This window comes from Euleptes europaea, chromosome 1 (genome assembly GCF_029931775.1).
Source record: "Euleptes europaea isolate rEulEur1 chromosome 1, rEulEur1.hap1, whole genome shotgun sequence".
Classification (NCBI taxonomy): Eukaryota; Metazoa; Chordata; class Lepidosauria; order Squamata; family Sphaerodactylidae; genus Euleptes; species Euleptes europaea.
This window is the reverse complement of record NC_079312.1, coordinates 90,700,592-90,713,849: the sequence shown is the minus strand read 5'-3', so window position 1 is coordinate 90,713,849 and position 13,258 is coordinate 90,700,592. Positions and strand designations below refer to the sequence as shown.

Genomic DNA, 13,258 nt, shown 5'->3' with positions numbered 1-13,258 from the left:
AACATTCTGGTGATTTAAATCCGCCCTTAACACAGCAGTGAACTTCATCTGAAGAAAAGAGAGGGACAGGACTTGTCCATCTGCCACATTCTGCTCCTGTGAATTTGAACTTCAGAAAGGTCATTTAAATTTGCCTCTATCCCCCACCCTGCCCATTTACAGTGCTGCCTGTATTTCAGGGGTATGCAAGCAAAACAATTGGTCTTGTGCCTAGGAGGAGCAGCACCAGATAGAATAGAATAGCAAACAAATAAGAACCCCTGTTTATATAGGACAAAAGTACTCCCCAAACACTGCATTCCTGAAAGGGGGGTGAATGCTCTTAGGAGCCGGCATGAACGCTACGCCGGCGCCATGCCACTTGCGCCATGCAGACTGGCACGGACACCAGCATAATGCCACTTATGCTGGTCCTGCTGGACCGTGGCAGCAGCTCGGGGCTCAGGCACCAGCAGGGCCTTCTGCCAGCATTCTCCCAGCGCAAGTCCCTGCACCGGCATCTCGGGAGGCATTTGCCCCAGTAAAGCCTCCTTTTTATGTGGTGCGTGCCCAGTTTCCCCTATGGGCGGAAAAGCCTTCTTTTCTGGTTTTATTTTGGAAAAAAGGCTTTTTTTACCCCACCGCGGTGACCGGGAAGCCCCTGAGGAGGCTTCTCAGCTGTGCTGTCCTGGCTGTAGCGGTTCACACACACACCCCTTCAGGAATGCGTCTGTTCATCCCAGTTCTTCGGAATACCCCCCCCCCCACGTTGTCTGCCTGCCTATACATATTATCTGACAACTCCTCGTCTCTGTAGAGCTTTTTGCTTGGCTAGATTGAATGCTAACCCTTCTATGGTAATGCAGGGCAGAATTCTCAATATACCATACTCAGACAGGATCTGCCCTTGCTCTTCTGGCTCTATTGACACATTAGCCCATGCCCTTTTGGAATGCCGCTTTTACGTGGAACTTCGATCGCACTATATTTCCCCCCTTTTAATATACAAATCCAATGCCTCTGTGACTGACCTAATGCCTTTTTTACTAACCGACAGGGACCCCAAGGCTACATTGTCAGTGACAAGATTTGTTTCAGTCCTTATATCCCTCCAACACTAGATATATGCTGCTCAAGATCAATTGATCAAGGATCTTCTAAGGGATAAAAGGAAAGGAAAGTGAGTGAGCCACAACCTGACTGAAGTAAGCAACACTTTCAAAAGAAACAGCTATCAGTGGAAGTGTCTGTGAAACTCTCCTAATTGGAAAACGTCACTTTCAGTTCTCTGTCTCCCAAGTCACTCTTTCATTCCCCCCTCTAGCATTCTTGAAGTCAGTCAGATTGTAGAATTATAGAGAGATCCAAGAATTTTTGAATATGGATGTTGTTAATTTTACAGTTCAGTTTAGGTATAGTAGGTTGAATCACATAACCTATTGCTGTCAACAGAAGACACTGATAATCAAAGATCTTTCCTTCCTTCCCCCTGGCAGCCCCATCCAACCCTGGAAAAATTACCTTTTCCATCAAAGGAGCTGTGCTTTAAAAAAGTTAGAAATCTGTGGCTATAGAACACTTCAAGAGTGGGTGATTACATATAAAGATTTGAGGAAGCATAGCTTTAAATGTGCGGCACTCCACTACAATTAGTGTGATATGTTTTTTATCTCTGAAATCCTTTGTTTTAATTAGTGATAGTATATGGTGGGGGAAATACCCTTTACTTGGGCAATTTAAAGTTTGGAAAGTGCATACAAGGATCTTTGTGGACGTTGCAAAGGCATGAGTCTCATCTATACACAAAATTATTCAAAAGTGGATTTTAAACCCCCCCTTTCCTTCAGAACTCAGTCTATTTTATTTGCTTTTGCATTGTTTGTATGAACCTAAGTGTTGTTCATTTGGCAACAGAAGTCATGTGAAAAATCCCACAAGCATTTAATCAATAAGCATTCTGTAGTTCAGTGAATAATGAGGAATTCCAGCTGCAGAGGGGGAAAACACTAATAAATTCTTAATTAGCCGGGAAATGAATCGAAGAGGCAACTAATGAATACTTGTCTTCATATTCTGGAGGTTTCCTTGATGTCATATAGATACTAGTGATGCTTAATTGTAAGCCATGTTGAGCCTTTTATGAAGGGGAGAACATTTTATAAATAAATTGAAAAGAAATAGAACAGGACTTTTCTTTCCAACCAGTACAATGAAGACCATGCTCAATTTTTCCCTCTTCTATCGCTACTTTAAAGTATGTCTTTCTGCCTTATCCTGAATAAAAGTGGATTGAACACTTCATCTTTCAGCTCAAGTAAGATGAAGTGGGGGATGTAGCCTGATTCCGCTCCTTATTGCACCCCCTCAATCCTATGATGGATTTTATTTACCAGGGTCCCCCAAGTTTCAGCAGAGGATTTTTAGGAAGTCACGGGTACACTTGGGGAAGGGGATGGCAGCAAATATTTGTCTCTGCAAATGGAAAGTTTGTAGGATCTTAACCTGTTATAAATTGCTCATGTTTATATATTTACCATATGACCCAAGCTGCATACAACACTGATGTCTTTATCCTTTTCTATTTGGATCATTCCTTTTCTAAACATGTCAGCTTCCCCTGCTACGCTCTCCTTGATATGTTTTAATTAAAATACCCCTCTCTTGAGGGTGGATTCCAGATACCCCATGATGGTGGACCTGCTGCAGCATCATGGAGAAAACAAAATATTACAAAATGCCTTCTGAACAAAGCCACAAGCAGATTGCTGACTGTATCTGTAAATTTTCTAAATCCGAAGGGTGGAATATCACAGGGAGCATGCAATCATCAGGGTCCTCTGAAGTTCAGAAAGAGCTCCGGAGATAATGTCGTTGGGTAGGATGTTGTCAGAGGATAATGGTCTCCTGCTGCTAGATTAAAGCCTGGGAAGGCTGAGCTCTCTTAGCAAAAATACACACAACAAGAACCAAGCTATTTATGCCATTTTCAAAGTAGGAGGCATTTATCTTGTAACAACATTCTGTTCCTTTCATTGGTTTCTTGTTGTTGTTGTCGTGGAAGAATAGAAAGGGAAGATGTCATTCTGCAGAATGTGCAGCGATTCACGATCTCCTGATTGGTTTATGTTGCACACTTACTGTGCTGCGGCTGTCAGGCTGCAATCCTAAACAAGGTTGCACGAACCCTATTTAAATGAGCGAGACTTGCTTTACAGTAAATATGTTTAGGATTGCAGTTATCAGTCTTCTGATATGCCTGCTTTATGCCATTTGTTATGCATACTCAAATGCTCAGAACCTATTGGAGGACAGATGGAAAATAATAATAATTTAATATGAAATTTTGCACTCTACCTTTCCTCCAAGGAATTTATGGTGCTTTTAACACCAGGGCTGAGTTCTGGAATATGGGAGGGAAAGTGTATGAGTTTTGAGAGTCACAGCTTCCGTCATCAGATACTTCTTCAGTATCTGACCAAGGGAGTTTTGACTCTCAAAAGCTCATATCCGATAAATCTTGTTGGTCTCTAAGGTGCTACTGTACTCTAATCTAGCTGAACTAGTGCAGACCAATAGGCTACCCTCTGAAACTACCTGAATGCACGCCATGTCTCTTTCTTGAGACCGAATAACTGTAATCTACTGCCTCTTCACACATTAGGGTTGCCAGGTCCCTCTTCACCACCTGCGGGAGATTTTTGGAGCGGAGCCTGATGAGGGCGGGGTTTGGGGAGGAACTTCAATGCCGTAGAGTCCAATTGCCAACGACCATTTTCTCCAGGTGAACTGTTCTCTATCATCTGGAGATCAGTTGTAATAGTGGCAGATCTCTAGCTACATCCTGGCAGTTGGCAACCCTATCACACATTGTGAAATAAGGAGCAGGACTGTTTCTACATGAGGATGGCTTTGTGATGTTTCCCCATTGCTGGTGCAGCTGGTGTTAAAGCAGGTTTCCTTCCAGTTTCCTGAGTGGGGAATTGCCCAAGTAGTGGGGGTCCCCTTCACCTGGATCAACAGGGATCTTGCGATTTTGTTTTAAAATTGCACTAGAATATAGGTATATTGTTGTAACATAATAGTAATAAATGTAATAGGTTCTCTGAATTCCCAGCTTTCATTTAAAAAGTAACAGTTAGTCTCTATCCTCCTCTGTTATCTTTCTCCTTATCATCTCTCAAGGGAAGGCAAACTTAATTTTTGTTGTCTGTGTTTTGTTTTGTTTTTAAATCAAAGATCAGAGAAAAGCTAGGGGAAACCCTGGGAGGTGTACAAATGTACCACGCTGTTTCAGGGAAGCAGGAAAAAACTCCATTTCCCAACCAAATTGATTCTGAGGCACAAGACCTGTACAGAAATGGCCCTGTTTGCTTAAGAAAGCTTGGGCAAAAAATACTAGTCAGGGTAAGGGCTGGGAGTGTGTGACTGGCCCAAGGTCACCCAGCAATCTTCCATGGCATGAGGGCGGATGTGAACCTGGGGTTCCCATGTCCTAGTTTGGTATCTTCACCCCTACACCACGCGGGCTCTCAATATATGATTTGTATATTCTACCCCAAATCAATGGTCCTTATTGTTTTATTGTGTTTGCAGTGCAAGCTGGAGTTTCATGCCTGTACGTCTGGCAAAAACATTGCAGTTCTCTGTGAAGGGCCTTGCCCATGCCTTCCAGGACAAGAAAGTCCCAAACACAAAGCAGAGAAAACTGGTGAGTTACTGTGTTGAATTAAATATTATATGTCTTCCTGACAAATATATTCCTCATGCATGTTTACTCAGAACCACTTTCCACTGAGTTCAATGAAGTTTACGTCCAAGTAAATAACTTGCTATTGTTGTCTCTGTCATGGCAATTGGATTAAATACCCCTATAGAGTTATTGTGCGATGATGTATAAAGAAGCTTACAAATTTTATAACCAAGCATTCTGAAATGTGGATTGCTCTCTACATTAACTAAGGGAAGTGGCTATGTTCAAAGTATGAGAAAAATTCTTTCCTAAATTGCTGGTTCATCTTTTCATTCCAAAGGGGTGGAGGCATTATTCTTCAGCTGTGGTTCTAAAAGTCAGCATTTATGCAATACATCAATATTTGTCCACATTGTATTCAATTTTGGTTTAAAAAATTCTAGTCTATGTTGTCATATAAAATAATGAATACACTTAATATTATTTTGTGTACCCTGAATGATTTGGAAAGAATAGTCACTGATAAATTGCTTCATTTATATTTTATTTTTCTTTCTTTCGTTCTTTCTTAGAAATAGATACACACACACATTCTGCCTCTTATGAGCCACTCTCTCTGCCCTTTCACATGCCCTTATCAGAAGTAGTATCATATTAATAAATCTCCAGTGACATTTTAAGCCCACAATTTCATTCAAACAACAGAATAAATTCAAATAACCCGTATGCTGATAAATCCAGTTTGACAGCATGTACGCATTCAGCAGGGCAAGTTTTTGTTTTGGCTGAATCTCAAATAGGTTAATTCTGCTGTGCAGGGCCCATCGCTTTTTAAAGCATCTTTTCCTTGGTTTGTTGTGTCCATCATTATTTTGAAGTTAAATCTCTAATAAATAGGGTTGCCATCCTCCAGGTACTAGCTGGAGATCTCCTGCTACTACAACTGATCTCCAGCTGATAGAGATCAGTTCACCAGGAGAAAATGGCTGCATTGGAAATTGGACTCTATGACATTGAAGTCCCGCCACTCCCCAAACATCGCCCTCCTCAGGCTCTGCCCCAAAAATCTCCCGCCGGTGGCAAAGAGGGAACCCTACTAGTAAATACTTGGATTCAAATTGAGAAAATATGTATAATGCAGATGACTTGGCCATCTGAAGATGACATAGCAGCAATCCTAAGAAGTAGGTCTCATTTTATTCAATGAGGCTTACTCCCAGGGAAGGTTCTTGGGATTGCAATGATAACCAGGCTTCCTTTTTTCCAACAGTTATAGGCAGAAGTGACTTATCACTGTCCTTATTCTGCTGCTTCTGAACACCACCAGGCCAGGGCAACCAGCTGACTGCCTTCTCCTAGTCATGAAAAAACCTTGCAATTAGGATCCCCTGTTCCTGCCAACCCCCCACAAAGAAATCTCTCTGGTTAAAACCATTGCCGTCCAAAAGTCTTGATGAGCTATCTTACTGGTTGCTGAAAAATTAATCTACCTCCATTGATTCACTGCTCTCCCCTCCACCTCCCTTCAAAACTCTGTGTCTTGTTACGTATAGGATCTCAGAGAACATCTATCTATGCCTAATCCTATAAAACCCAAGATTTGGAGTACAGTATGTAGAACTGTTAGGTAATTAGCACTGTCCTCTTGTGCTGAGCTAGTACAAACAGGAAGTCTCAGAGATTAATTCCTTTTCTCAGTGATGGTCACAAGACAGATTCCAATAGCTGAATTTTGCTGAGTGATGATGCCATATTTCCATCACTTATGAGGAGGTGAATTTGTGAACGCTATTCAGATGCGATCATATTACCAAGCAGAAATAAAAATGGGAATTCTAAAACTGGTGCTTCGGTAGAAGAATGTCAGGGTGATTCTAATACTGAGAGAATTATAACACCCACACTCTGAGCAAAATGAAAATGTGCTTTACCAAACTGCTGCATAAGCTTTCTTAATCCATTTGTACTACTGGATTAAATACGTGTATTTTTGACCTTCTAATTCAAACACTACTTTTCTATGCTGAACATGTTCACTTGGTCATATTCAAAGATTAGAAATTATAAATTCAACAAAAAAATAAATTTTCAAAGAGTTTTTACAATATATGCTTTGACTCTAAAAAATTACAACTGAACAAGGCATACAAACAGAACAGCATGAGACCTGCTTCTCTGTGGTGGGATCTCATACCCTGAAAATTGTGTGTGAATTAGCAGATGTATGAGTGGGATAAACACATGGATCATTCACACTGTCCTTCAGTGTTAATCCTCTGAAGATGCCTGCCACAGTTGCTGGCGAAACGTCAGGAAAGAAAATTCCAAGACCACGGTTACACAGCCCGGATAACCTACAAGAACCAATGAACTCTGACCGTGAAAGCCTTCGACAATATTTCATTCACATCCAGTTGGAATGCTGTTTTCCAGTCTATGCTACCCATGTGCCCGCATCATTCACGCACATAAATTCCCAGGGATATGATAGGAATACAGTTCCTGTGGTTTATGTATGTGTGTGTAAGTAATAAAAAGAGGTAAAGAAAGGAGCTTCACAAGTGTACTTCGAAATTAAAAAAAATGACTCTATTGTCTACCAGACGAATCATGTAAGCTGGTGCCTGGAGTTAGCAGCATAAAATAGGACTGCTTGTGCACACTGGCAGTGGTAGTAAACAACTAACTTTATTGGAGGGCCACTCTGAGAAGAGGCTGTGGAATAGCTAAATCATCCCAATCCTCACCTCATAGAATTGTTGGCGCAGCTGCTCCTGCTTCCCTTTTTTCCCCTATAGTTGGCTCTGCGTGGAAGAGGGCACTTCCTAGAAGGCTATTAGTTAGTATCTTAGACTCTGCCAATGCATAGTAACCATTTATGAAGGCAACATCATGTCTACACCCAAACTAGGGTTGCCAACCTCCAGGTACTAGCTGGAGATCTCCCGTTATTATAACTTATCTCCAGCCAATAGAGATCAGTTCACCTGGAGAAAATGGCCCCTTTGGCAATTGGACTCTATGGCATTGAAGTCCCTCTCCTCCCCAAACCCTGCCCTCTTCAGGCTCCACCCCAAAAATCTCCAGGTATTTCCCAACCCGGAGCCTGCAACCCTAACCCAAACTAGTGTTGATGGAGCTGCACAGCTGGCAAGGGCTGGGCTTCATAAGGGCAATTGCATGGCACTGTAAGGCAGCAACTGGAAAAAGTAGACTTTGGATTGCTCCAGAGAGGTCCATGGTGACTCAGAAAAGCCAATACAATTGTAGATATTTCTACAATTGTAGAGATTTCCTGGGAATAAGGGACCTAGTAAAAGCTCTGGCCTAATTTATCTGCAGAGATATAACTAGGTTCATGTCACTACAGTTAAAATAGCAGGTCTATAGGACTAGGCTGCCCATTAGGGTTTCTTTTCTGTTCTACAAGGATAGGCCCAAAATAATTCAAAGCCAGTCCACAAAGTTCTGCTGTTACACACTGAAATGACGGGAAGACACAGACTGTGTAGCCAGTTTAGAGAAGGAGAAGTCACACTAATTACGTAGGTCTGTACAGCAGTAGCACTCAGCATCGCGAAGGCATTCATATTATTACTATTATTTTATTTTAAATACAAGGTAGCAAAGAGGAAGATCAGAAAATGATGATTTGTCTGTATGTTGTCTGTCATTCTGCAGTAAAATCAAATTCTGTGTTTGTTTGTTTTTAAATTGAATTTTGCTCAGCTCCCAGAGAAACAAAAGACACGTATTAATAACATATTACTAATGGACTATTTTTGAAGTAAAAGCAACTGCTTAATGCTCTGCTTCTGTCTCCCTCTCTCTCCTTACGGCACATATACATTCAAGTTTATCAAACATTGGCCGCGCTTCATTATTCACAACATTACCAGGCCTTGCATTCTGTTTGGTGATAATTTCCAACTAAGAGGAAGGTTTATTTGCAATCAGCACTGAAGTTTGCTGTCCTTTCAGACAGTATATTGCATGTTATCCTTCAAAAGTTCAACAAAATGCAAGCAATATTTCTGCAAAGGGAATGAATGGTGTGATTTACAGCAAGAAACCTGATGGATTATCAAAAGTCTGTCTATCCATCCCCAAACTCCAAACAGCATCAATCACTAGGGCTGCCAACCTCCAGGTAGTAGCTGGAGATTTCCTTCTATTACAACAGATCTCCAGGTGATATAAATCCATTCCCCTGGAGAAAATGGCTGCTTTAGCAATTGGACTCTACAGCATTGAAGCCCCTCCCCTCTCCAAACCCCACCTTCCTCAGGCTCTGCCCCAAAAATCTCCAGATATTTCCCGACGGGCAGCCCTGTCAATCACCCACCAGTGCTCTACCTCTACCCCATCAGGCCACACATCCACACCACAATGTGCCTCTTCGAGAATTGATCCGCTGTATAACAATGCTAGCAGATTAAAGTCTCTTGTGTCTGTATAAGCCTAACATTGTGGGTCTGGTCCAAAGTTTCCTATGGAAGGGCCGGCTCATACAGGAGTTTCTGCACTGGAGCCCCTAAACATGTAAGGAATTTTTGGAATACAGCATCTGTGTCATACATAAATGCATACATTTGCTGTACAACAAGAACTTGGGGGAAAAGGCAAAACCTATGGTAAACAGTCAGTTTTAGACTCCTACATATCCACTGACTAAGCTATATGTAGTAATGAAATTCGAGAGGAAGATGGGTGAATGGAAAGAGGTAAAGACTACCGTATATACTCGCGTATAAGCCGAGTTTTTCAGCCCAAAAAAAGGGCTGAAAAAGCCGAACTCGGCTTATACGCGGGTCAATATGGTAGAGGGGGGAGGAGGGAGGAGGGAGGGGGGAACTTACCTCCATCACTGCTGCCGCCGGGCCAAGGCGCCTTCCTTCGGCCGGCAGGGGCCTTCCTGGGCTGGCAGGAGGCCCCCGCCGGCCGCGCCGCCGCCGGCCGCGCGCCTGAGCACCTTCCTCCGGCCGGGAGGGGTCTTCCTGCGCAGGCAGGAGGCCCACGCCGCCCACGCCGCCGTCACCCGCGCACCTGGGCACCTTCCTCCGGCCGGCAGGGGCCTCCTGCCAGCCCAGGAAGGCCGCGCCGCCGCCGCCACCGATTCGCCGCCTCTCCAGGTAAGTAGGGGGTTCAGGGGCCCTTCCCCCTCCCCCCTTGGATGGCAGTGGGGTCGAGGTGGGTTGGGGTGGGGCGGGAGGGCCCGGGAGGGCGGCGGGAGGGCGACCTGGGGCAGGGGCTCTGCGCTCTAAAATGGCGGCCGCCATTTTAGAGCGCAGCATTGCCGGTAAAGGGAATTTCTTATTGACCCTCGGCTTATACGCGGGTGAATAAGAAATTCCCTTTTCTGGCCTCAAATTTGGGGGGTCGGCTTATACTCGGGTCGGCTTATACCCGAGTATATACGGTAGGCAGGAAGGTGAAAGAGGGCAGGGAAGAGTGTATGAATGTCCTCAGTATGAAGGATCCCAGCTCCTTTCAATAACAATATATACCTAGAAATAGAATTGCCAACCTCCATGTGGTGGCTGGAGATCTCCTGCTTTCACAACTGATATCCAGCCGACAGAGATCAGTTCACCTAGAGAAAGTGGGTGCTTTGGAAAGTGGATTTTATGGCATGATACCCCATTGAAGTCCCTCCCCTCCACAAACCCCATCCTTATCAGGCTCCAAACCGCCCCCCCCCCAATCTTCAAGTATTTCCCTATGGAGAACTGGCAACCCTATCTAGAAAGTCGTTCTGATTTTTCAGGGTTAAAAAGGTGGTTATTAAATTAATATCTATGCTGGGAACTGGAGAGGTACAGAATAAAAACTTCTGCGATAATTGCTAAATGTAGAATGAAAGACATAAATGTATGGATACTGATAATTAGGTGGTAGATATTCTGGTTAAAGAACATGTGTGCAAGAGGCTTTTGACTCATAGGAGGAGGATGAAAATTAGTATGGACATAGGTTCCAGTAGGTGATCATAGGCATATTTGGAAAGGGTGCCATGACTGGTTTAGGGATGGTAGACTTTATGGTTTGGTTCCCAATGGGGCCTGTAGAGCCAGATGCATGGGATGAGCTTGGATTCCATATAGTGACTGTAACTGGTGGTGAGGGTGTCTTAAATGCTCTCTTCACTTTCCAACACTCTGCTTTCTTTCATACTGTTTTGTATTTAATGAAATATTAATGATCTCACTAATACTTTTAAAGTGTAGTTTTGTAATGAATTTTGCTGGCCTCCCCATTAAATATCTAGGCGTGCAGTTGTTTATTTGTGGGTTTTATTTATTATAAGTCTAATTTCATGGCTTGAATTATGTACACATGGATGGGTTGAAGACATTGTGTGATGGGGACATGGAGGCTGGAGGGAGGGTTGCCAACCTCCAGGTACTAGCTGGAGATATCCTGCTGTTACAACTGATCTCCAGCCAATAGAGATCAGTTCCCCTGGAGAAAATGTCTGCTTTGGCAATTGGACTCTATGGCATTGAAGTCCCTCCCCTTCCCAGACCCCGCCTTCCTCAGGCTCCATCCCTCAAATCTCCCACTGGTGGCGAAGAGGGACCTGGCAACCCTAGCTGGAGGAAACAGGCTATAGATGCTGGGGCTGGAAGTGAACCACCGCGGCACACTACATACTGGCTTTGCAAGGCTTCGGAAGCCTTTATGAGACTTTGGAGACTTGTGAAGGCTTCCAAAGCTTTGTGAAACTCTGGCTGGCCTCAAAAGCCACCACACACCAACCCAGTGGCCATTCTCCAGCTTCCAGGGCCCGAGTGGGCTCTACTGCCCACTGAAGAAAGGCCAGCAGCTGCAATGAGGCCGCAGAGAGCCACCAGCAGTCTGATTCTGGCTGGCATGGTAAGTCATGCCTTCCTTCCCTTCTAAATTTTGAAACTTTTAAGGGACATGGGGGGGGGGTCCGTTTTAATTTTAGGTCAGGAACTTTCATCAGGTCATACTTTCCGCATGCCCACATTCCTGAAAATAATTATTAAAATAAAAGTACCCCTTCCAACATTCTGGCATAACAAAAAGCATGCCCAATAGAAAACCTAAATCCAAAATTAAAATGTTTACAGTGCACCAAACCAATTACTGTGAATTTGTCTGTGATTAAAGGTATTTATTATGGTCCATGACCAGCAAGTACAGCAAAATTTGTCTGTGAATGTCTTTTGATTTCTGCTTTGAAGGATGTAGTGATAGTCACCCAAGGATAAATTATTTCGACATTGGTAAATGTTTCCTTTATCAAGGAGGCACCAAAGTGAAATGAGGCTTCATAGGCTAGGCTGTTTCATCTTTTCTTTGGTTTCTCAACTATATGATTCTGATGTCTTGATCAAACATGATTTGCGCTAGCTATCCTCCAAACTATGTTTTTAGATGTGTCCTAGCACACAAGACAAGCTAAGGTTTGTGCAGACAAACTATGGTTTATGTTCCTTACCTACATGCCACCAGAATTGTCAGATGTTATCTCAAAATGGTGGAGCACTATCTCAAAGCATAGCATGATGCTTGAACATAACAATGAACCACAGTTTGTCCAAACTGGGGATATGAAGTTATGATTTGTCATTATATCTGAGCCATTCCATTGCGTTCAGAACATGTTGTGGGGGCATATTATAAACCAGATATTTCATGGGAGTCATAGGGCACTTTCACACATACCGAATAATGCACTTTCAATCCACTTTCAATGCACTTTAACGATCACTTGCAAGTGGACCTTGCCATTTCACACAGTAAAATCCACCTGCAAAGTGCTTTGAAAGTGGAGTGAAAGTGCATTATTCAGCATGTTTGAAAGTGCCCCAAGTAACTTTTGCATTAGACTAACTAAAGGATCAGAAAAATCTTGCTTCAGCTCTCGTATAAATGGCATTTTTAAAAATTTCATAGACTTATTGTCTAATACGAAAAGGGTTATTATAAATGAAAGCATGACCCTTAAAGGATGGACAGCTGGCAACTCCAAAGAAATATTCCTTGGCAAGCAGTCAATCAAAATGGCTGTCAGCACACTCAGCAATCTGTTTTCATGCCCTTCTGTACCCTTTGCCATAACAAAAATAGATAATGTTTGTATTGCTTTTCATGGCATACCATCAGGGCATATGATGTTTACAAGATGGCAAGCAAGAAAACAAACTCCTGTCCATGTAAGAGAGTATCCCAACAATTGCTATGTCAATTGTCATGTCTTTGTGACAGTCTGTCAAACTTAATGCTTTACCCATTGCATTGTCTTAATTTTGTTTGAAGTTGCATCCTCTGACTTTCCCTTTTCCCTGTACCAGTGTGTGCTTAATAAACTCTGTTGTCAATCTGAAATGAAACGTCCTGTGACAGTCCTAAAGCAGACTTCTTATATACCAAGGTAGCATAGTTTATGCACACATTGTACACAGTTGTGAGGATTCTTCTGTACTGGTGCTAGCCAAGTGCTGTCTTGAACTATACTTTTGGGTCCAGTGACCTACAGGAACAGTTTCAGGGGCATGGACAGATGCAGTAAGAGGGGGAAGTGGGGAAGCTAACTTCCTCTAGTGCAGCTCTACTTTT

At 43.0% G+C, this 13,258-nt stretch overlaps 1 protein-coding gene across 1 annotated transcript in view; it reads left to right on the top strand.

The window, feature by feature from the left end:
• SPOCK1 (SPARC (osteonectin), cwcv and kazal like domains proteoglycan 1) overlaps positions 1-13,258 on the top strand; it is a 556,326-nt gene that overhangs the window by 431,917 nt on the left and 111,151 nt on the right. The window contains exon 6 of the mRNA XM_056847707.1: positions 4,573-4,687. Coding sequence (XP_056703685.1) covers positions 4,573-4,687 — 115 coding nt within the window. The remainder of the gene's footprint in view (positions 1-4,572; positions 4,688-13,258) is intronic.